Here is a 24269-nt window from a genome sequence, read left to right as displayed (position 1 = left end):
ATGCAAATTTCAAAATCATTTCATGTTCTTCATTTGTGTCAATTATAAACCTTAATTTTACCTCTGACCTGGACTTGTGACTTTGACCTTGGCCCTAGTTCTTGCTCGCACGTCTCCACCATGATGATCACTTATCGCAAGTTATTTAAAAACCCACCCATGTTGGACAAAGCCATGAACCAGGCACAGTACTAATTTCCTATTTAACCTTTAATTTCAACATGGACATAAGGGCGTAGTTCTTTTAAGCAACACACCATCTCTCAATTATGATCAACTATACCAAGTTACTTGAAACTATACAGTATTTTCTTCAAGTCAAGTACACTTTTCCTAAATTCGACCCTTGTTCTTGAATTGTGAACTTGAACATGTGCCTAGCTCTTGTGCGCGACACTCTGTTCTTCATAATGATCACATATCACAGGTTAACTTATTATGAAAACCCATCCATGCTGGACAAAGTTCAGGAAGCCCAGCCGCTTTTTTATAATACTGCTGTTGTTGTTGTTTTTTTCAAATGGCGTACAACAATAGTGAGTCTGCTAAATCATTGAGAAAATCAAGATAAACTTTCGTATATTCATAATATTCTGCTAAAAATTAAAATGGACACTATATACGCCAAACAACACGTTTCAAGTATATGTTATGATTATTTATTGTTAAGAAAATGTACAGAATAATATTTAGAAGCATGAATGGGTGTATGAACAAATAAAGATACATGTATACCAAAAAGGGTTGCCATGAAATAACACAAAATACAGTTGTCTGCTAGTCATAAAAACTGGTTTCCCAGAATAAGAATCCAAATGCAGTAAAAATGTGGCATGAAAAATCTCTTTTTTTGTTCAATCAGCTTAACTTGCTTAGAGAAATAACTTCCATTGATAGGGACTGTATAACTTACTATCAATCTACGAAAAATAAATACAAGGGAAGTAACTCAGAAATATGCTTAAAGAACTGTTATTTTATTTGGATTGTATGATGATGGTGAAAATCATTACTAATAAATACTATCAACTAAAAACAGGAACATAATTACCTTGAAAGGCAGCTCTTTATAAATCTATCACTTCGAATATAAAGTCTTACTACATGAACATACACGTTATAACCAATGAAAAATTCTTCACACAGTTTTTTTTACATAAAAACATTATTCCTAAAGAAAAAGAGAATAAACAGCAACATATATTTTAAAGTTAAACATTATACGCTACACCTCAGGTTATATCGCATAATAAACATTAGTCCAACGGCAGACTTAAATAATGCACAACTGTTTTGCATACACATACATACATCTTAAAGCACTACCGTCTAACTAAATCTTCAAACACATGCAGGGTTTAAATATCAGTAATAATAGCTTGTGGAATATGACTGAGGGGGCCTACTGTTCATAATAAGCACTTACTTCATACAATCTTCCATTCCTGTGTACAACAAACGTTCATGAAATATCTTCAGAGAAATGAACTGGTGAAAGGTCAAACCACAATATAACAATTGAATCCAAAATGACACGAAAATGAAACAATTGTTCGATCCAGTGATGTACAATCTCTACCTCTTTAATGGATTACAAACATTTTCTGGCATACAAATCCAGGCAGGTAGCTGCTATGTGACAAGTTGGACAAACGTTGCTATGATAAACAAAGTAAAAGTACAGTCTCAGTTCCAAATAAACAACAATGTATTGAAACTTAAAATTGGCTTCAACAAACAACTGATCATTTTACTATTTGTTATTCCAAATAAATCAAAATGCTTTCATTAACTAACAAGAGTATTTTTAAACTAGGCTATCATTAAGATTGTGGTACATACTATATACATCATGCATAATCAATGTGCCAACACCTCTTGTGACCCCTTATGAAGAAAGGACATTTAAGAAGTAGTATGTATAGAAATGCAACGTTGAAAGTGGACACAGATAATACAAGAGAAGGATGAGATGCAATCAGAAAATATCATGTCAGTTATATGACTAACATATATACACTCATTTTTACATAGAAATAAACTGCATTATATAATGAACATGTAAGTGTTAAAAGTAATTTTGGTACTGAACATACACATACCAATCCTCAAATGTTTTTATTTTATAATTTTTCGATTAAGATTCAAATTTAACAAATAATGCTTTCCATTTCTGTATTTTTAAATATTTAAGATACCACATTCCTTTAACATTGAAAACTGGCTCACTCTAAGGATGTCACATATGTAAAAAAAAAGCAAAGACATATTATCCTCCATATTACTACTTTAAGCATAGATACAAAGAAAATGCATACGACTTATGACACAGAGCGACTCGTGCATGCTTGACTATGCGATACCATGTTCTGTCTTGTGTGTTTTCTTATTCAATGAGCATCTATAACCTAAGCTGAATGAAAAGTTTTAAACAAATAAACAACAAATGTTAACCTATTAAATTCCAAATACATTTTAATTATTTAATAATTTAAAATTTTACTGTATTATAAAAACGATGATGGTTTAAAAAACAAACAAAATTATTAACATGTGGCAAACAAAATGACAGAAGTCATAGAATAGTGCATTCACAGTAGAAAGTGGCCAAACAAATCAAACTAACAACTCTTCAGGTCAATTTGGCTAACTTCTTTTTTACTTAAACACTAATTTGTCTTGTTCTAACAATATTGTTTATAATGCCTAATTCGCCCACACAAGATTTTTTGTCTTTGTATGCAATGATTTCCAAGAGTGGCCAGCTGTTAGATTGCCAAGGCCTCTAGACATAGAGGTGTACAAGAGTGAGTCTATGAGAGTTGAAGCAGTTAAAGGAGCGTGCACTTCCTCTTCTTCTGGGGCTCTGGCGGCTCCAGGGCAGCCAGAATGGCCTCATCAAACACATTCTTGAGTCCTTTCTGCAAATACAAACATCAGTCACATGCACTGAAGAAACAAGATATAGCGCTCGTGTAATTGGTCTTTTCTAGGTGTAACATTGAAGCAAATATTAACCTTTACTATTCAGTTGATTCTGCTTGAAGCAAATTTAATAAACAGATGTATCTTTATTATTTTTTATTTAAAAACCTAGAAAAGTCCGATGTTCACATAGAGTGAATCAAAGAAATAAACCAGTAAGGACGTCGATCAAAAAACAAGTTTTGTCATAATGTTAGCATATTTCAAGGACAATCAAATTAAGATTAATAATCATGAGGACAAAGCAAAGAAAGCCAAGAAACCATTGGCATCACAGACAGTATTCAGATTGCATGCTATAGTACAAAACCCTTTCAGGAAGTAATCGTGATCACTATTACAATACTACTTTGACAGTTGGTATTCAAAATAGGAAATAAACCAAGTAAAAAAGAAACAACATTCAAATAATTCATGTTATACATGTTATGTGTAGATTTAAAAAAAAATGTGAAATTAGTGTAATATTTATCTGTCTTTTAATACTAAATGACACAGACTTAAAATGATTTGAGAAAGAGACAAGACAGATTACAGTTTCTACTGTTAACATATTTAATAAAGCAAGTAACCATAACCACTAGGGAAGATCCACTTTTGACAAAAGCATTTTTAAGTTAATTTTATCACAAATAATTTTAACAACTTTAATAGACGTTCACCCCAATAATAATTCCTGGTTAAGATTAATTAAAATCTGCCCAGCCGTTAATTAAAAGAAACAGATTAACAGATGCACTACCGCATAGACTGACTGACAATAAACAACACAGTATCCTTAAAGCTACCAATCAGCATTATGTGCTCATGTGAGCTAATAACAGCAAACATAAGGGCTTGTAACAAAGATATATAGCAGTTAAATAGTACTACTTATTGATAAATATCAAAGTAAACAAGTTTAAATGAAATCCACCAAAGAACTTCCAAGATATGGCTCCAGACACAAAAGTGCCGGCCGGTCGGACGGACAGCCGGACGGACGGACAACGCCAAAACAATATCCCTCCGCCTCTGGCGGGGGATAATTAGCAACATTATAAAGAGTTTCTAATGCTTTGAGATATGTTTAATTGCTTTAATTGTTTGTGTAGGGATATCAACTATTAATACACAAGTCTGAATGGCCAAGTTGTTTCAGAATGAGCTTTTTCTAATAAGACCCACTGATTAAATCCCAGAAATGGCAGCTTTTCATCCAAGTTAACTTCATAAATTGCTTTACTAACTCCAAAAACTGCAGTTTTTTTGCAATAAAAAGAAATCAATGACATTTTATTAAAGAAACCAAAAATCTTTAAAATAGTCCCTTCTGACAATAAGACAAGATGTGTTTGTGAAACACAATGTCCCCCTATATGATGTTTGACATTGTAGGATGACCTTGACCTTGTGAAGGATGACCTTGACCTTTCACCACTCAAAATGTGCAGCTCCATGAGATACACATGCATGCCAAATATCAAGTTGCTATCTTCAATATTGCAAAAGTATTCATAAAATAAGCGATTTGGGCCACATATATTTGACCTCTGACCTTGAAGGATGACCTTGACCTTTCACCACTCAAAATGAGCAGCTCCATGAGATGCACATGCATGCCAAATATCAAGTTGCTATCTTCAATATTGCAAAAGTATTCATAAAATGAGCGATTTTGGCCACATATAATTGACCTCTGACCTTGAAGGATGACCTTGACCTTGACCTTTCACCACTCAAAATGTGCAGCTCCATGAGATACACATGCATGCCAAATATCAAGTTGCTATCTTCAATATTGCAAAAGTATTCATAAAATGAGCGATTTTGGCCACATATATTTGACCTCTGACCTTGAAGGATGACCTTGACCTTTCACCACTCAAAATGTGCAGCTTCATGAGATACACATGCATGCCAAATATGAAGTTGCTATCTTCAATATAGCAAAAGTTATTGCAAAATGTTAAAGTTGGCGCAAACAGACAGACCAACAGACCAATAGACCAACAGACAGACCAACAGACAGGGCAAAAACAATATGTCCCCCACTACAATAGTGGGGGACATAAAAAGCAACTTTCACACATCACTTATTTCGTTTTTACTTTCTGCATAAAATCATTTACTTTAAAGTTTCTCAGAGTCATGAAAAGTAAGTAAATGACTCACAAAAAACAGGCATATCAAATCTTTAAAAAGATGAAGTATCTGCAATAACATCTCCATGATTATTGATGAATTATTGAACACTGCCAGCCGAGTTACAGCCCTAGAGTTCAATGATACATGGCAATGCCTAGTGTGGGCACTACAGCAGCTGGCATGTTCTCTTCTTTTCTTTCTCCGGTGGCTCAAGCGCTGCCAATATGGCCTCATCAAACACGTTCTTTAGCCCTTTCTGCACAAGAAACATGCTCCAGATTTAAACTGATGTAACATGGGAAAGTGCACTAAAGTGGCAGTGGTTTCACCTGCTAACTATTCCATTGTCACAAAGATATACTAATATTTTCAGGAAATTGTTCATATGTGAACATCCATCTCACAATGCTGATCATGAATGGCAAGTTATAAAAATTCCATGTTACTGAAAATTACTCAATTTGACCTTTGACCATGAATTGTCACCTTAAATTGGACCACGGGACCAGGTTCTTGCAAGCAACACTGGGTTTCAACATGCTTGTGACATCATTATTTCAAAACCTATGCTAAACAATATATGACATAAGAATTTAAATCTTTTTAATTTCAAAACTAAATCTGACATCTCTTAAGCCTTTGAGTGTTAATATTCACCTGTTAAAATTATTTATTAAAAAATACACACACACACTGCGCACTTCAAACTAATCCAGTTTATACAGTATCTTGCTAAGCCTGTTATCAAGACAGTATACCTGTCTCAGAATGTATAAAGGTAAGGTAAAGAATAATACAAACCATTCTCCTTATGAGTTTATTGTTATGCTATTTACCTGCATGAGAGCTGAACACTCCACGTATTTGACTGCATGCAATTCACATGCCAACCTCTCGCCGTATTTACCTGCGTGAGAGCTGAACACTCCACGTATTTGACTGCATGCAATTCACATGCCAACCTCTCGCCGTATTTACCTGCCTGAGAGCTGAACACTCCACGTATTTGACTGCACGCAATTCACATGCCAACCTCTCGCCGTATTTACCTGCCTAAGAGCTGAACACTCCACGTATTTGACTGCATGCAATTCACTTGCCAACCTCTCGCCGTATTTACCTGCCTGAGAGCTGAACACTCCACGTATTTGACTGCACGCAATTCACTTGCCAACCTCTCGCCGTATTTACCTGCCTGAGAGCTGAACACTCCACGTATTTGACTGCACGCAATAAACGTGCCAACCTCTCGCGGTATTTACCTGCGTGAGAGCTGAACACTTCACGTATTTGATGCATGCAATTCACATGCCAACCTCTCGCCGTATTTACCTGCCTGAGAGCTGAACACTCCACGTATTTGACTGCACGCAATTCACATGCCAACCTCTCGCCGTATTTACCTGTGTGAGAGCTGAACACTCAACGTATTTAATGCACGCAATACACGTGCCAACCTCTCGCGGTATTTACCTGCGTGAGAGCTGAACACTTCACGTATTTGACTGCACGCAATACATGTGCCAACCTCTCACGGTATTTACCTGCGTGAGAGCTGAACACTTCACGTATTTAATGCATGCAATTCACATGCCAACCTCTCGCCGTATTTACCTGCCTGAGAGCTGAACACTCCACGTATTTGACTGCACGCAATACACGTGCCAACCTCTCGCGGTATTTACCTGCGTGAGAGCTCAACACTTCACGTATTTAATGCACGCAATTCACGTGCCAACCTCTCGCTGTATTTACCTGCGTGAGAGCTGAACACTCCACGTATTTGACTGCACGCAATTCACGTGCCAACCTCTCGCCGTACTCTTGCGAGACGGGCTTCTGTCTGTTCTTGGTGAGCTTCTCTATAGTGGAGGCGTCGTCCCGTAGGTCAGACTGTGTGCCCACCAACAGGAACGGGGTCCGTTGACAGTGGTGGGTGATCTCTGGTACCCACTGCAAATAGCAGGCAACTGAACATTCAACACAAACTGTAGGAAGGCAGGCAGGCAAGATTTTTTCAGGAATGTCAGGATTTTTAAGTAAGGAATTTCGGGAACAGTTCAGCAATCATTCAGTTAGAGAGTATTTTTTCGGATGAAGAACTGGCTTAGTTGTGGGTTTTACCCATAAAAGGTCTTGGGAGAACATGTTTCTATTTTTCCCCAACTTTTAAGCTTTATAAATCTGTTGCATGTTTATTGTATATTTTAACTGCTCAAACAACTTAACAGTTAACTGCTCAAACAACTTAACAGACATTTAAGAACACGAAAGTCAAACCTTTTCTTTGACATTTTCAAATGAAGAGGGAGACACAACTGAGAAGCAGACTAGGAAAACATCAGTCTGTGGGTAGCTGAGCGGTCGAAGTCTGTCATAGTCCTCCTGACCTGCTGTGTCGAACAGACCCAGGGTGTAGGGCTCCCCACCAATCATCACTGTTACAGCATAGTTGTCAAACACCTACAAGATCAAGCACAACACTTTCAAAAGAACAGTCCCATCACTATGACAACTGCATTTGCAACTAATTTTATTTGTTGTTCTGTTTTTCAGATGAAGAAAATATAAATTAAAACACCAGACCCCTGAAGGGCGTGAAAGACACATAACAGGCTATAACCAGTAACTTCAGTGTTTACTTTTTAAATCTTGTCAAACATTTAATTTTGTTATAAATTTCAAAGAAACTCATGTTACAAACATAATAAACATTTAATATTCTATAGTTAATTTAAATACAGTTGTTACTTTTTTCCAAAACTCACTGAAATCAAATTTTCATCTTGTTAACATTTTTTTTTATTAATACGGATTTCATAGGTTATATTCAAATCATAAGTTAAACAAATAAAAAATAAAGAGTTTAAATATGGAAAGGCAAGGGAAAAAGAAGACAATTATTGACATTAAACCAAATAATGGGTGTCAGTGCCCTTCAGATGGGGAATTTTATGATGAAAGTGAAATTACATTTTTTCAGAATTATTGCATGTGTATATTCTATCTTGCAATCAGTGGTTTGCTTTTAGTTGAATATGTCGCTTGTTAACATTGAAAGAGAATTTTCCTGTCATTACAGAAGGAAATATTTACATTCTGAGCAAAGGAACTAAAGTCTATCCCTAAAAAAGTAAACGTAAATATTTTCATATTTAGAAGTAATATTTGCATACTTACTGTTGGAACATATTCTGATGGGAATTTGTTTGTAGTATATGAAATAAGGAGACACGTTTTACCCACAGCACCGTCTCCCACCACCACACACTTAATTGTCTGCATAATGCCGGCTGAAATAAAACAATACAAATAACTTAGAAAATTTAATTACCTTAAAATGTTCAGTGTTAAGAAAGGATCTAAAAAGTTTTAAGAACAAACTTTAACATGATACTATTTAACTATAATTGGCCTCTTATTGTTTAACAAGACTTAATATAGAACTGAACATGACAAAAAGAAGGCTGTAAGAGTAGGACAGGAAGTGACTAATTTCATTTACTGCCTTGCATCTTAACAAGAACTACAAATTAAAGCTGCAACAATTTATTTCAAAGCATTGAACAAAAACTTTCATGTCATATGATGATTTATGAATATTTGAAGTTGATTGGTTGTCCTGACAGGTAACAGACATTGTGTCTGACGGTTTATATGTGACAATAATATGACATATCACAATTTGGGTTTTAAATACCATAGAAGTTGTAATGTTCAATACAAACTTATTGAAAAAATGGCAAGGGGCTGCTTTATTCATAACAGTATTCACATTCACAAAACATAAAAGGATAAATTTTGTTTTATTGCTTAAACAATTGTTGTTGTTGTTAGAATTGATACACCATTTTCTGCTTAATTTTGATGTAAAATATACATCTATGAGATTGTAGTCAGTGTTTCCATTCGAGCTTAAGAGCACCACCATCTTCCTTATCAGAATATCACACCACTTGTCTGTGTGTTCAGAAAGCATCTCTTTTAGTTGAAATAATTTAACTCTCAGCTTTATAACCCGAAGGGTTGCTGAGAGTTGTAATGCACTGTCTTTTGTCCTTAGGTGCAAAATTTCATCACCACTGTCACTGCAAGGGCTAAGGAACACTGAAACTGCACAAACTTATCAACGTTTACCTGTCTCAAGCACAAACTCATGCAATTGGTTCCATTTAAGCCAGAAATAATTAAATTTTATTATCCCCACGCTTTTTGAAAAAAAGGTGGGGATATTGTGGTTATCTCCGCCGTCCGTCCGTCTGTCTGTCCGTCCGTCCTGGCCACTATCTCCTCCTACACTAAAAGCACTAGAACCTTGAAACTTACACACATGGTAGCTATGAGCATATGTGCGACCCTGCACTATTTGGAATTTTGATCTGACCCCTGGGTCAAAAGTTATAGCGGTTGGGGTGGGGCCGCGTCAGAAATTATCACTCATTTTTTTAGGTTATTTTACATTTACTTCTTTATTTCTACACCGATTCACTTCAAATTGATACTGGACCTCTCTTATGACAATACGGTCAATCTCAACCATGCATGGCCCCATTCCCAACCCTGGGGCGCCCCGCCCACATAGGCCACACCCACCAAAAATTTCCATTTACTATAATTTTTTCATTTCTACACGGATTCACTTCAAATTGATACTGAACTTTTGTTATGACATTAGGGTCAATCTCAACTATGCATGGCCCCAATCCCAACCCTGGGGCGCCCGCCCACATAGGCCACACCCACCAAAAAATTCCATTTACTATAATTTTTTCATTTCTACACGGATTCACTTCAAATTGATACTGAACTTCTCTTATGACATTAGGGTCAATCTCAACTATGCATGGCCCCATAACCAACCCTGGGGCCCCGCCCACATAGACCACACCCACCCAAAATTGCCTTTACTATAATTTCTTCATTTCTACACCGATTCACTTCAAATTGATATTGAACTTCTCTTATGACAATACAGTCAATCTCAACTATGCATGGCCCCATTACCAACCCTGGGGCGCCCCGCCCACATAGACCACACACACCCAAAATTGCCTTTTACTATAATTTCTTCATTTCTACACCGATTCACTTCAAATTGATACTGAACCTCTCTTATGACAATACGGTCAATCTCAACTATGCATGGCCCCATTACCAACCCTGGGGCCCCGCCCACATAGACCACACCCGCCCAAAATTGCCTTTTACTATAATTTCTTCATTTCTACACCGATTCACTTCAAATTGATACTGAACTTCTCTTATGACAATACGGTCAATCTCAACTATGCATGGCACAATTACCAACCCTGGGGCGCCCTGCCCACATATGTCACACCCACCTAAAATTGCCTTTTACTATAACTTCTTCATTTCTACACCAATTCACTTCTAATTGATGATGAACTTCTCTTATGACAATACGGTCAATCTCAGCTATGCATGGCCCCATTACCAAACCTGGGGCACACCTAGGTCAAACATTCTGCGTGGGGATACGCGTCAGCCTCTGCCGCGCCATTTCTAGTTTACATTGTTATTTTTCCTACTGTCTATCCACGCAATGTTGCTGTTGGTTAGGTTGCAGTACTTAACTCGTTTGCAAATTGTTATTTGTGATGTAGCCTAAGTCGATAACAATTTTGTAATATTTACATTGTTCCAAATTTCGCCATAAAATGTCAAAAGATTAGTGAGTTGAAAATTTTTCATGTTTTTTAAGGGTTCACGCATTGGAGAACATCCGTAGATTGCCATTCCGGTAAATTTAATGTGTTTTTGAAGTTTATTAATGGCTTTCCTTAATAAGTCACAAACAACTTCTGTTTAGTGTTGTTGCAATAATTAAACTCTCAGCTTTATAAACCAAGGGGTTGCTGTCTATTGTCCTCAGGTTCAAAATTTGATCTGCAGTGCAAGGGCTAAAGAACACTGACACTGAAAAAACTTATCAACATTTACCTGTCTAAAGTCCAAACTCATGCAAATTGTACCACTAAAGCAAGAAATAATTGCTTTTAATTATCCCCACACTTTTTGAAAAGCGTGGGGATATTGTGGTTATCACCCCATCCGTCCGTCTGTCCGTCCTGGCCACTATCTCCTCCTACACTATAAAAGTATAAGCACTAGAACCTTGAAACTTACACACATGGTAGCTATGAGCATATGTGCGACCCTGCACTATTCGGAATTTTGATCTGACCCCTGGGTCAAAAGTTATGGGGGTTTGGGTGGGGCCAGGTCAGAGATTTTCACTTATTTTTAGGCCCCCGGTATGGTGCATTGGCCATAACTTTTGCAATATTGATGATAGCAACTTGATATTCGGCATGCATGTGTATCTCATGGACCTGCACATTTTGAGTGGTTAAAGATTAAGGTCAAGGTCATCCTTCAAGGTCAAAGGTAAAAAAAACAAATCCAAGGGAAGTAATAAGCTTTAAAGGGAGGTAAGTTAATAACCTGCCAAATGATATAAAAAAATTAAATAAATCAAAGTGGTGCATAGAGTACACAGAAGTGGCGCAGAGATGTATTAAGTATTCAATTGTTTGTGTTAACTCATCTGTGAAATGGTTTAGCTCATCCATCTAATGTTTATACAAGGGATTAAAAAAAATTTGCGCAAAGGGACACCTGAATATGAGAGAAGAGATAGAATGCAGTCAAGCATAAAAAGCATGAGAAACTCATGGAATAGAACCTCAAGAATCTATAAAAAGGCTGAAACTTTCAATTTGTGCAATTAAAATTTTAGACTGCTTACTGAAAATCTGTCAAAATGTTCAAGTGGGAAAAATGTGAGAAACAATTTTAAGCAAGATGGACATTGTTGTGTACAAGATTGCGATAGAAAATTTCTGAGACGCTACTATTTAGTCAACCATTTAACCTCAAACAAGGGACAAAATTGTCACAAAACCAGGTTTTCATTGTGAAAAAAATCTGATAAAGGGAGACAATTCAAACTGAACTTTTGAAATGAACAAACAAAATTAACCCCCTTTGTAAGTTTGTTTTAAAATAAATCTATTTTTAGTCGTGGCGACCTTGACATTGGAGATATTGACGTGATTCTTTTGTGCGACACACCGTCCCATGATGGTGAACAAATGTGCCAAATGATTTTAAAATCTCATAATGAATGACATAGTTATAGCCCAGACAAGCTCATTTATGGCTATTTTTTAACTTTGAACTCAAAGTGTAACCTTGACCTTGGAGATATTGACGTAATTTTTTTCGTGCGACACACCGTCTAATGATGGTTAACAAATGTGCCAAATGATTTTAAAATCTCACAATGAACGACAAAGTTATGGCCCGGACAAGCTTGTTCCGCCAGCACGCCAGCCAGCCAGCCAGCCCGCCCGCATTCGCCAATCTAATAACCAGTTTTTTCCTTCGGAAAACTTAAAAATAATTTTTCCAAAACAGGAGCAAAAAGATTGGCTATAAGAGAGCATGTTCAGCCATCTCATAAGTCATTCCAATTAGAATGACATGTACATAATTGACTACAGTGAAGTTGATTCATTATTAGATTTGTAAGGAGAGCAGGACGAGGAGGAGAAATTAAGGTATATTTTAGCTCATTTTTTAGGTTATTTTACATTAACTTCTTCATTTCTACATTGAATTACTTCAAATTTATACTGAACATCTCTTATGACAATATGGTCAATCTCAACTATGCATGGCCCTATAACCAACCCTGGGGCCCCCCTGTGTCAAACATGCGGCGTGGAGATACGCGTCGGCCTCTGCCGCGCCATTTCTAGTTAACTATGTTATTCTTTAGTACGTTCTATCCACCATATTGGTAAACTGTCGTAATGTTCCCGACTTTAAGTGTTGCTATCGGTTAGGTCGCAGAACACCAATCTTTTGCACATCAAGATGTTTGATGTAGCATAAGTCGATAAAGATGTGGAACAGATGTTAAATATTTACACTGTTCCATTTTCAAACATAAAAATGTCAGCAAGTATTGTGTGTTGAAACATCAGCGTTTTTTTTAGGTTGCATGGAAAGGATAACATCCGAAAGCTGCCATTCAGGTTACCTTAGCAATAATGATCGCCAAAATCGTACTTGGCATTTACAATCCCTGGTTGGCGATCAAAAATAAGATTTTTATGGAATAGGTGATATTTGGCCGTTTTCCCCCCTTAAAATAGTTTACTTTTTTCCCCTATTTCAGCTAAAAATTCCCCCCTCCAAAAAAATATTATTTTTATTTTATTTTTTTACTTTTATACCTATGTTTCCAGCTGGTACTGTGCTATTAACCTTTGATTAAATGTATATTTATGTAAATTACATTAAAATATAGCAATTTTAAATGTTGAATGGTTGGTGAAAAGATCTTCTAAAATTCCCCTTTTTCGCCCAAAACGATGCAAAATTTCCCCCTCTAAGGGCCCTGGCCCCAATCCCCCAAAGTTTAGCAAGGGCCCTGACTCTCTACATTCCTGTTTTTAGGTGGTATAAATCGCCAGAAACATTGTGTATCAATTTTCCCTACTTTAAAAGGGCACCTGGTACCTTCTTCTGCAATTAATTGCAATACATTGCGGTAAACGCTGTATGGGGTTATAGATAATCCACTGATAAGAGATAGCATGACATGCGTATCAAATATTCAAGCTACATTACAGTTGTGCTCACAAGGATGAATCATTAGAAATTCCCAGGTAACAACAAAGATTATGAGGGCGGGTTAACCAGCAACTTTTATTTTTGATTGACATCTGTGACGAAGTAAGGGTTTATCGCAGATAGATTAACAAGGAATCACAGTTTTACCATTTAAGTAATACAAAACGGCAATAAAACCAGTACATTAAAGACAGCGTCGGGCATCATCATCACGCCTTTTTACTGCAAACAATTGCTGTAAATTTTGTTGTAAAGAATTGTTACGAATGAAAAGTTGAAGGCTAATGGTGCGCAATTAATTACTTTTGCCTTATGGCCAGTAAGTTATGGCGCGTGAAGACAATAGCCGATAACAATTTTGCGGTAACAATTTAATTTCAGTACATGAATGTTTCATCACGTCTATTTATAGAACTTATTTACACCCTTTCTCTACAGCCATGTGATAGTAATTGCTGCTACAAGTCTCTTGGTACTCATCTACCGCGTTTACCATTCACTAAACACGTATAACCCGTGTTTTAATAAAGCGAAAATTGATGCTGTCATCTGTCAAGTTATAGCAAGGAAAGCGTACGTGTTGCAACAGACCATGTGGTGTAACTAAATATATACAAGTGAAACTCAGTCATACATGTAGTATTTTAAAATGAACAAGAGATGTGTTTGTCAAAACAAGAGGGCCTGAAAGGCCCAAAGGCACTCACCTGACAAGATATTATTGGGACAAATCTTCTGACCAAGTTTCACGAAGATCAGAAAATAAATGTGGCCTCTAGAGTGTTAACAAGGTTTTACAATAGCCATATAAGGAAAAATGCCCCGCCCCCTGGCAGCCATGTTTTTCAACCAACCGGCATCATTTTTAAACTCTTCCAAGATATTAATGGGATGAATCTTCTGACCAAGTTTCATGAAGATTGGACAGTAAATGTGGCCTCTAGAGTGTTAACAAGATTTTACTATAGCCATATAAGAACAAACGCCCCGCCCCTTGGAAGCCATTTTTTCAAGCAAACTTAATTATTTTCGAACTCATCCAAGATATCATTGAGACGAATCTTCTGACCAAATGTCATGAAGATTGTACAATAAATGTGGCCTCTAGAGTGTTAACAAGGTTTTACTATAGCGCTATATAGCCATATAAGGAAAAATGCCCCGCCCCTGGTGGCCATGTTTTTAAAGTAACCAAAACCATTTTTGAACTCATCCAAGATATAATTGGGACAAATCTTCTGACCAAGTTTCATGATGATCGGAAAATAAATGTGACCTCTAGAGTGTTAACAAGGTTTTACTATAGCCATATAAGGAAAATAGCCCCGCCCCCATGGTGGCCATGTTTTTTAACCAACCGGCATCATTTTTGAACTCGTCCAAGATATTACTGGGATGAATCTTCTGACCGGGTTTCATGAAGATCTGACTATAAATGTGGCTTCTAGAGTGTTAACAAGATTTTACTATAGCCTTATTTAGCCATATAAGGAAAAATGCCCCACCCCTTGCGGCCATGTTTTTTCAAGCAAACGTAACCATTTTCGAACTCATCCAAGATATCATTAAGACAAATCTTCTGACCATATTTCATCAAGATTAGACAATAAATGTGGCCTCTAGAGTGTTAACAAGGTTTTACTATAGCCATATAAGGAAAAATGCCCCGCCCCATGGCGGCCATGTTTTTCAACCAACTGGCATCATTTTCGAACTCGTCCAAGATATAATTGGGATAAATCTTCTGACCAAGTTTCATGAAGATTGGACAATAAATGTGGCCTCCAGAGTGTTAACAAGATTTTACTACAGCCATATAAGGAAAAATGCCCCTCTTGGCAGCCATGTTTTTCAAGCAAAGGTTACCATTTTTGAACTCATCCAATATATCAGTGGGACAAATCTTCTGAGCAAGTTTCATGAAGATCGGAAAATAAATGTGGCCTCTAGAGTGTTAACAAGGTTTTACAATAGCCATATAAGGAAAAATGCCCCGCCCCCCTGGCGGCCATGTTTTTTTAACCAACCGGCATCATTTTCGAACTCGTCCAAGATATTATTGGGATGAATCTTCTGACCAAGTTTTATGAAGATCAGACAATAACTGTGGCCTCTAGAGTGTTAACAAGATTTTACTATAGCCATATATAGCCACATAAGGAAAAATGCCTCGCCCCTTGGCACCTTTGTTTTTCAAGCAAACGTAACCGTTTTTAAACTCATCCAAGATATCATACAAACCAATCTTCTGACCAAATTTTATGAAGATTGGACAATAAATGTGGACTCTAGAGAGTTAACAAGGCAAATGTTGACGCCGCACAACAGACAACAAACAAAAAGCGATCACAAAAGCTCACCATGAGCATGTTGTGCTCAGGTGAGCTAAAAACAATGCCCCCTACTGCGCCGCTTTGAATTAAAATGCAAAATGATATAAAATAGACATTATCTCCCTTTAAAGCTTGTTAATTCCTTGGATCTTGTTTTTTGACCTTTGATCTTGAAGGATGACCTTGACCTTTCACCAATAAAAATGTGCAGCTCCATGAGATACACATGCATGCCAAATATCAAGTTGCTATCTTCAATATTGCAAAAGTTATGGCCAACATTAAAGTTTTCAGACGGAAGCACAGACTGACTTACAGTTCAACTGCTATATATGCCACCATAACGGGGGCATAAAAATTAACATCGGAATTAATGCACACCATTACAAAGTATTGACCCATTTAAACTATTGGAAACAAGATGTGTTTGTGAAACACAATGTCCCCCTATATGATGTTTGACCTTGTAGGATGACCTTGACATTGTGAAGGATGACCTTGACCTTTCACCACTCAAAATGTGCAGCTCCATGAGATACACATGCATGCCAAATATCAAGTTGCTATCTTCAATATTGCAAAAGTATTCATAAAATAAGCGATTTGGGCCACATATATTTGATCTCTGACCTTGAAGGATGACCTTGACCTTTCACCACTCAAAATGTGCAGCTCCATGACATGCACATGCATGCCAAATATCAAGTTGCTATCTTCAATATTGCAAAAGTATTTATAAAATAAGCGATTAGGGCCACATTTATTTGACCTCTGACCTTGAAGGATGACCTTGACCTTTCACCACTCAAAATGTGCAGCTCCATGAGATACACATGCATGCCAAATATCAAGTTGCTATCATCAATATTGCAAAAGTATTCATAAAATGAGCGATTTTGGCCACCTATATTTGACCTCTGACCTTGAAGGATGACCTTGACCTTTCACCACTCAAAATGTGCAGCTTCATGAGATACACATGCATGCCAAATATGAAGTTGCTATCTTCAATATAGCAAAAGTTATTGCAAAATGTTAAAGTTGGCGCAAACAGACAGACCAACAGACAGACCAACAGACAGGGCAAAAACAATATGTCCCCCACTACTATAGTGGGAGACATAAAAATGCGTTAATTTACGACTAATACATTGCAGTACATGTATTTTTAGAGAGCCAAAAAGCACCAGACTAAGTTGTTTGACAAGTACGTTTGTAAAGTAAAATTGGGGGGGGGGGGGGGATGGGAAAACTCCTGTCAATACATCAAAATAAATAAAAATGAAATGAAAATAAATAAAAATAAAGCATTTAGTTTCAGAAAAAAACCTATTTATTTAAATCTGGTTTGATTGATAATTATGTTGTTGTTCATTGTTTGTTAGTCTCACACAGTGACACAAAGCGACAGGCACACTCATATATAGAGCAGTTAGCTTATATGTGTTTCGTCATCGTAAGGTTGAAATTTGGCTACTCCTTTTTTTCCTTAGCGCCAACCTAATTTCAAGTGAATTAGATGTGTTTTTGAAGTTCCTTCATCGATTTCCTACATTGGTAACCGAAAAACATCTGTTTAGTGATGCACACAGATTCTCTGCGCAGAATTGCGATCATGTTTATGAAGACAAGAGGCCATGGTTGGCACCAATCGACCGCCTACGGTTTTAACCGGCGGTTTTTACCAGTTAAAACCGCCCCGGCCAATACTTCTTAAGTGGTCATTATTGGTCAATACTGGTCGATTGAACTTTACCCCCAATTTTGATTAATATTCCATGCTTAATTAAACAATATTGATAATATAAATTAAACAGACATGTTGCCAATTATGTCTTAAGCTATCAATTCCCACTATTTTATACCTGTTCATGCATTTAAGGTCAATCTATTGAAATTTTGCAAATTAGTCAAAGTTGGTTAATTGGATTTTTCTGGTTGATTGAACTTTTTTTTCATTTCTAATGAATGTTCTGATCATAATTCTTGATTCAACAAGATAAACAATATGACACACCAATGTTGTGCATTATCAAAAGTATACTCAATGTTTATGAGATAAAAAAAGTTTATACTTATATGAACATGTTATCATCATCACATTAAACAGGCATTGTCAAAATGTGTGTTGTTAAACTGTCACAAATTCACCAGGACACGACCCTTACTTGTCATGTATGCTTGCCTAGATTTCTTTAAATTCTTTTTAAACAAAATAGTGAAAAAATAATTTATTTTCCAATAAACCATTGATATAAAAATAAAAAACATAATAAGAAATAATTAATAAAAGAAAAAAACAATTGAAAAGAAGAGTCTAGAGTAGACCCACATTTGGAAAACATTATTTATTGGCAAAATCAAGAACTTTGATTGCTTATTCATTTGAATACCAATTGAACTTTTAAATATGAAAGGAAAAAACACCTTAATACTCTGAAAGGAGACAAGTTAGAAGTAACTATTAAATTAATAGCAATTTATCTCCTTTTGTTTGAGTGATATGAAATAGCCTAAGGGCAGATTTGCTTCATTGTCAATATCAGAGACATAACACTGCATGCATTTTATTACCAATTAAGGCTTCGGGGCCAGATTTATAACCCTAGAAAACACAAGAGTTCTGTTTGTATATCTGCTTATCAAATAGATATATCAACAGATCAGTGAAATACCATGGTAACACCAATAGTAATAATACTTTAGTAACAGATGTGATACACTGAGATAAAGATATTGCCTTAGTCCTTATGTATTTGAGGCCGTTTCCATAAATAATAAAGAAGTCATTTTTAACCGCTTTAAAGATTTTTTTTACAATAAATAAATATATAAAAAAGTTAATCAATTACAGAATAATGATTGATTTAATATAGAATAGCTTAAAGTCTTCCTTTGTGATGTTTAAATGCTTTTATTTTCAATCAACCAGTATTGACCATTAATGACCAGTATTGACCGGTTTTAACCGGGTATTGACCGCCGGCCCGGTCAATACTCAATTGACCGGTCAATATGCCAACCCATGCAAGAGGCCCATGAGGGCCTGAATCGCTCTACTGCCTGGAATCAATAGGACTCAAGCCCTTGATAGTATGAACAATCTGAGTAAGTTTTAAACAAACAGACCCAAAATGGGAAATTCATCGCATAAACAAGAAGAAACGTAAAATTTAAACTTCAAATGGCTCCTTTTCAACAATAAGTTGGACAAATTTTCTTCACTCTCAATGGGGTTCTGGCCCTTGATGATATAAAAAAACAACCATTGAAGTTTCAAAAGGATAGAACTTTATATGTAAACAAACAAGAAATGTGTTTGTCGGAAACACTATGTCCCCTTCTGCGCTGCTTTGATTTTTTTTTACCGTTGACCTTGAAGGATGACCTTGACCTTTCACCACTCAAAATGTGCAGCTCCATGACATACACATGCATGCCAAATATGAAGTTGCTATCTTCAATATTGCAAAAGTTATGGCAAAATGTTAAAGATTTTCCTTTTTTTACCTTTGACCTTGAAGGATGACCTTTACCTTTCACCACTCAAAATATGCAGCTCCATGAGATACACATGCATGCCAAATATGAAGTTGCTATCTTCAATATTGCAAGTTATGGCAAAATGTTAAAGATTTTCATTTTTTTCTCAAATTCAAGGGGAGATAATTCTGGACTTATAACTCCGATATTGCTCATTTTCAATAGGGTTTGACTCATCATTCAGATAAAGACACTGTGCAAGTTGGGAAATTATTGGATGAAAACTGTGGACTTTATTGCGTTAACAAGCCTTATTTCACAATTTTCTCAAATTTAAGGGGCGATAATTCTGGACTTTTTACTCTGATGTAACCCATTTTCAATAGGGTTCGAGTCCTCATTAATATCAACACACTGAACAAGTTTGAAAAGAATCGGATGAAAAATGTGGACTTTATCGGATAAACAAGAGAAAGTCTAACACACACACACACAGACAGACAGACGGACACCATGCCATCCCATAAGCTCTTCTGGCCTATGGCCAGTAGAGCTAAAAAGCATATGGACTCCAAAAGCCATCATAGCAAAAATTATCAAAGGCTCTGTGAGTCCAATGGACAAGCAACTCGTTCAGTCTTTGTGAAAATGTCCCGTCAGTTCACAACACAAGAAATTGTAGTTGCAATAATCCAACTCCCAGCTATTGACCCTCCGGATTGCTGGGAGTTGCAACTGCTAACCCGATTTTCCGGGCGGCAGTTTAATCAGAAATATTAGCCACATAAACTATTTTATGGCATAAATAAACACAAATAGATCGTAAATATATCCATAATGCGCAAATTAAAACAACTTACATGATATGTTATCAGGGCTCGAATTTAACTTTTTTTTCTACTTGCAAAACATTGCGAGCAGCTTTAATACCAACTCGCAAAATCAAAAACATTCTCGCAAATTTTGCTGGAAACATAATTTAATTTCGTTTTTTTTATTCAACAGTTAACTTTGCTTTATCTTTCGTATTGTTATTTCCATCTGTGGGCAAAAAGAAACTAGTTATTTTCGCTTCCACGCCATGTCTGTTCAAGTTCAATGAACATGTGTGAATTAGTGGACTGTTTAACGTTCTTTGTACCAATACCATCCTGGTATCTGTACTATAAGTATACTTGTCTATATACAAGGTGCGCGCTTCCGCATATGGGTATTAGGACGTTCTATGACCTATGGTTTAGCGTTCAGGACGTCGAATGCATTTAGCAATATTACTGGTTTTTTTTCACTATTTCTTTATTTGCAAAAAAATACTAGTGGCTTAAAACTTAACTCGCAATCGGTATTTTTCACTTGCATTTTGCGAGTGTACGAGTGCTAATTTCGAGCCCTGATGTTATGCTCGCATAATATTGATTTTAATCCAAAGTTTCAAACACGTCAGCGATTCATTTAAATGTCTATGTTATTGCAATTGACAAATCAGAGTATTCTGAATTCGAAAATACGCTATAGACTATCTCCGGAATCCTAGGCGAGATAAATCTCGTGTCTAATCTACCAGTTGTAATATACCGACTATCTCCGGAACATCCGTAAGATAGATTGAATCGTCAATTCAAAACTTCGGCTTTTGGTTTGATAACGGATTTTGGCTTTCGGTTTGATAACGGATTTTGTATAAAGTTTTTGTTTTAAGTATTTCTCCACAATTCACTCGCAAGTTCAGGGCTCAACATTAACCTAAAAACCAACTTTGAAAATGTACTTGCCCTGAACGTAAAGCCACTTGCCCAAACATGAAATATCACATTAACTCTAAACCTCATAATTTTCAATAAATATCAAATGATACACCACAAAACCTTTTTTATTTTTGCACATTTAACAAAATGATTACAGCAATATAAGTCTAAATTAAATGCTCTTTGTTCTTGTTTGCACTTGCCTGGGCGGACAACTAGATTGTAAAATAACTTGCCCAAACCCAACTTTTACTTGCCAGGGGCAATAGGACAACTGAAGTTGATATCGGTAATAACAGGTATTGTGTTTGTAACAATGTATTATGTGTATTCAACTCGATTTCATCGACACATGTGAGAAATTATTTTTTTACATGGAATTTCGAGTTACCAAGAAGAAATCTGAGCTGTACGTATGTACTTATAAAAGCTACGAGCATTCAAGAAGAACTAAAGAAATTGAGGACATGTCTCAATGAATCTACAGAAGAAGTGGGGTCAATGTGTTTAAAAGACACTAAGTAGATTAAAATTAAGCAAAATAAATAACCTTTTACGAAATAACAATTCTAGGGGGATAATAGTTCAGAAATCAGACAGAATACGTTTTCCAAAACCGTGACATATGAAACCGGAAGAGTTAACAATCGGCCATTATTCAGTTTGGGTCATAAAACTTTATTTATCTGTCCGATTATAACTTTTATCAGGACGATCCGAGTAGCAAAGATGAAGAAAATATTAACTAACCTTTTTCACGTATATCGACTATCAATATTATTAAATTCGTGGATATTTGGATGTAAATTATTAATCGTCCAGTATTTCCGGAAATATAGGAGCACGCATGCGCAAACAGGCCTTTTATAAAATCCGATGCCAAACCTTTACTATATTTAGATATCCATAAATAGTTTTATTTTAGATACATAAATATGCATTACAAACAGGCCAACTAATAAATTATATATAATAAAAGACTTAGCGCGCATGTTATACAATAGGCGTTTATTGTTTGTAAATATTGAAAAGTGGTGCCTCCATTCAATATTTTTTTAGAGTTTAGTCACAAGTGTAGGGTAGTTCGCCACACAGCTGTACGGTACAATAAACCAGGCCTGTGACCAGGGACCTATACAAACTGTGTTTGTATAGGTCCCTGCCGTGACCAGGCCCTGGACTGGATCCTAAGTCCAGCCCCCCTCCCCCCCCCCCCCCCCCCCCCCCCCCAGCTGGCTGTCGAGTAAAGATTTATTTGTCTACGTTCAAGGCCTATTACTTCGCAAAAAATCAATGGACCGGAACGAAACTCGTACACCATCTGTCTTAAAAGTAGACTCACACACCAAATAGATCAGGCCAATATATTAAAGCGTCCGGATATGAAATGCCGGACGGTCATTCCGACTGCTATATGCCACTTTACCGGGCGCATTAAAATCAGCTCAATATCTGAAAGATTTGCGTTAAACAAACAGATATCAGTTATTAATATTATAGAGAAATCCAGAGACGTAGATAACTGTTATCTACGTCTGTGAGAAATCTTTTAAAGTCAAAGGCCCATTACTTCGCGAAAAATCAAGGGACCGGAACGAATATCACTCTTCATCTGTAGGTCATGTAGGAAGACTCAGATACATAAAAATACCAGAATATCTGAAAGCGTTGGGTAAAACACCCCAGGAAAACGGTTCAAATAGAGAAAATGTATTTGAGCTACATCGATCTACTGTCGTAGTTGTAGACGATTGTGATGATTAAACTGTATTGATGAAGGTGAAAGTAATCAAAGCGCTGAAGGCACTGAAGTTTTTCGCTAATATTGCATAATTTAAGACGCAATTCTTTTTTCAAAATTAATCGCAAGTTTGAAATGAACACACGCCATTCACATTTATGAAGAGTGTGTCATAACGCACGGGTCGAGCTTTGTGTTCACTTTTTATCATCCTATTTATTTCATAGAGATAACTTAGACAAAATAAAAACAACATGGCCTTTATTGGACGTTCTGAAAGCATAGAAACTTATTTAGAAAGTATGATGAAAATGGCAGTGACAACTGAATATAAAGACAATTTGCATTCACCATCATATTAAATGAATATTGTTGGAATATCGAATACCTATCTCACTAAGAATATAATTTCATGATGAAAATTCACTTTACAAAACTTTTGATTTTTGACACCATATACAAATTCAAAATATACAAGAAGATCATTGATGAAAATAAATAAATAATAAATCTGCAAGCAATACTTTATACTCACGAATCAGGTAGTCATCAAGACAGCCCTGTTGACCCGTACATTGTTGTTTATGCATTACTTGTAACCCTAGCAGTTCACACGGTGTCAACAACTCTTACCTAAACATAGGTATAGAGCACTCATGCGCTTTTTCGGCATAGCTGTTTTACTCAGCTTTTCATCTTAATGACTTTTACATAACACCAGCAGACACGCATGCATATTTTCGAATATTTCATAGGCTGATTCGAGATAAAACCTCCGAACTTTGGCTACATCACTGTGTCTGTGCTCAGCGCAAAGGATGTAGCACTGTTCAATGTAAGGAATACCGGACTACTCTCTGAATGTTCCAACGACACAAATTGTGGCCCAGTTACAACTATACGAGTTAAAATCTATTTCGCAGAATTTCAGTTTTGCTTTCAAGATGATAAAACAATAATTACCAAAATAGTATAGTGTCACGATAAGAAGAAAATCGTTTAATTATCCAACCACAATGTTTGCCGTATTCCATCAGCACGTCTGGAAATCGTTCCTGAACGCCTGGAGAGGCTGCCCTTATTTACAAGTTTGCTATTTTGAATTCAATTTTGTATCGAAAAGCATTTTGCCAAAATGTGCCATTTACAATTCGCAATGAGATTTTTAATGACCCTCGTCATGCGAAAGTG

General features: G+C 36.3%; 1 protein-coding gene and 1 long non-coding RNA gene across 8 annotated transcripts; both read right to left on the bottom strand.

Moving 5' to 3' along the window:
* Window positions 1-643: 643 nt before the first annotated feature.
* On the bottom strand, window positions 644-22220 carry LOC127832394 (cdc42 homolog). 7 transcript variants are annotated; one of them, XR_008026827.1, is made up of 6 exons: window positions 22088-22220; window positions 8293-8405; window positions 7393-7575; window positions 6868-7065; window positions 4688-5368; window positions 4376-4541 (listed from the first exon to the last, which is right to left on the bottom strand). XR_008026827.1 is itself a non-coding variant. In XM_052357861.1 (5 exons), exons 2-5 carry the CDS (start codon window positions 8395-8397, stop codon window positions 2832-2834), a joined length of 576 nt encoding a protein of 191 aa, XP_052213821.1. In that variant the 5' UTR covers window positions 8398-8405; window positions 22088-22220; the 3' UTR covers window positions 644-2831. The 7 variants fall into 7 exon arrangements, 2 of the variants coding, with proteins under 2 accessions (XP_052213821.1, XP_052213822.1); XR_008026829.1 differs by having other exon boundaries at window positions 4694-5368; XR_008026830.1 differs by having other exon boundaries at window positions 4834-5368.
* LOC127832402 (uncharacterized) lies at window positions 5402-6859 on the bottom strand. Its single transcript, XR_008026885.1, has 3 exons — window positions 6657-6859; window positions 6233-6374; window positions 5402-6019 (listed from the first exon to the last, which is right to left on the bottom strand). It is a non-coding gene; the product is annotated as an uncharacterized LOC127832402 (long non-coding RNA).
* Window positions 22221-24269: the final 2049 nt, after the last annotated feature.

Source organism: Dreissena polymorpha, chromosome 5 (genome assembly GCF_020536995.1).
Source record: "Dreissena polymorpha isolate Duluth1 chromosome 5, UMN_Dpol_1.0, whole genome shotgun sequence".
Taxonomy (NCBI): Eukaryota; Metazoa; Mollusca; class Bivalvia; order Myida; family Dreissenidae; genus Dreissena; species Dreissena polymorpha.
This window is presented reverse-complemented; position numbering and strand designations above follow the sequence as displayed.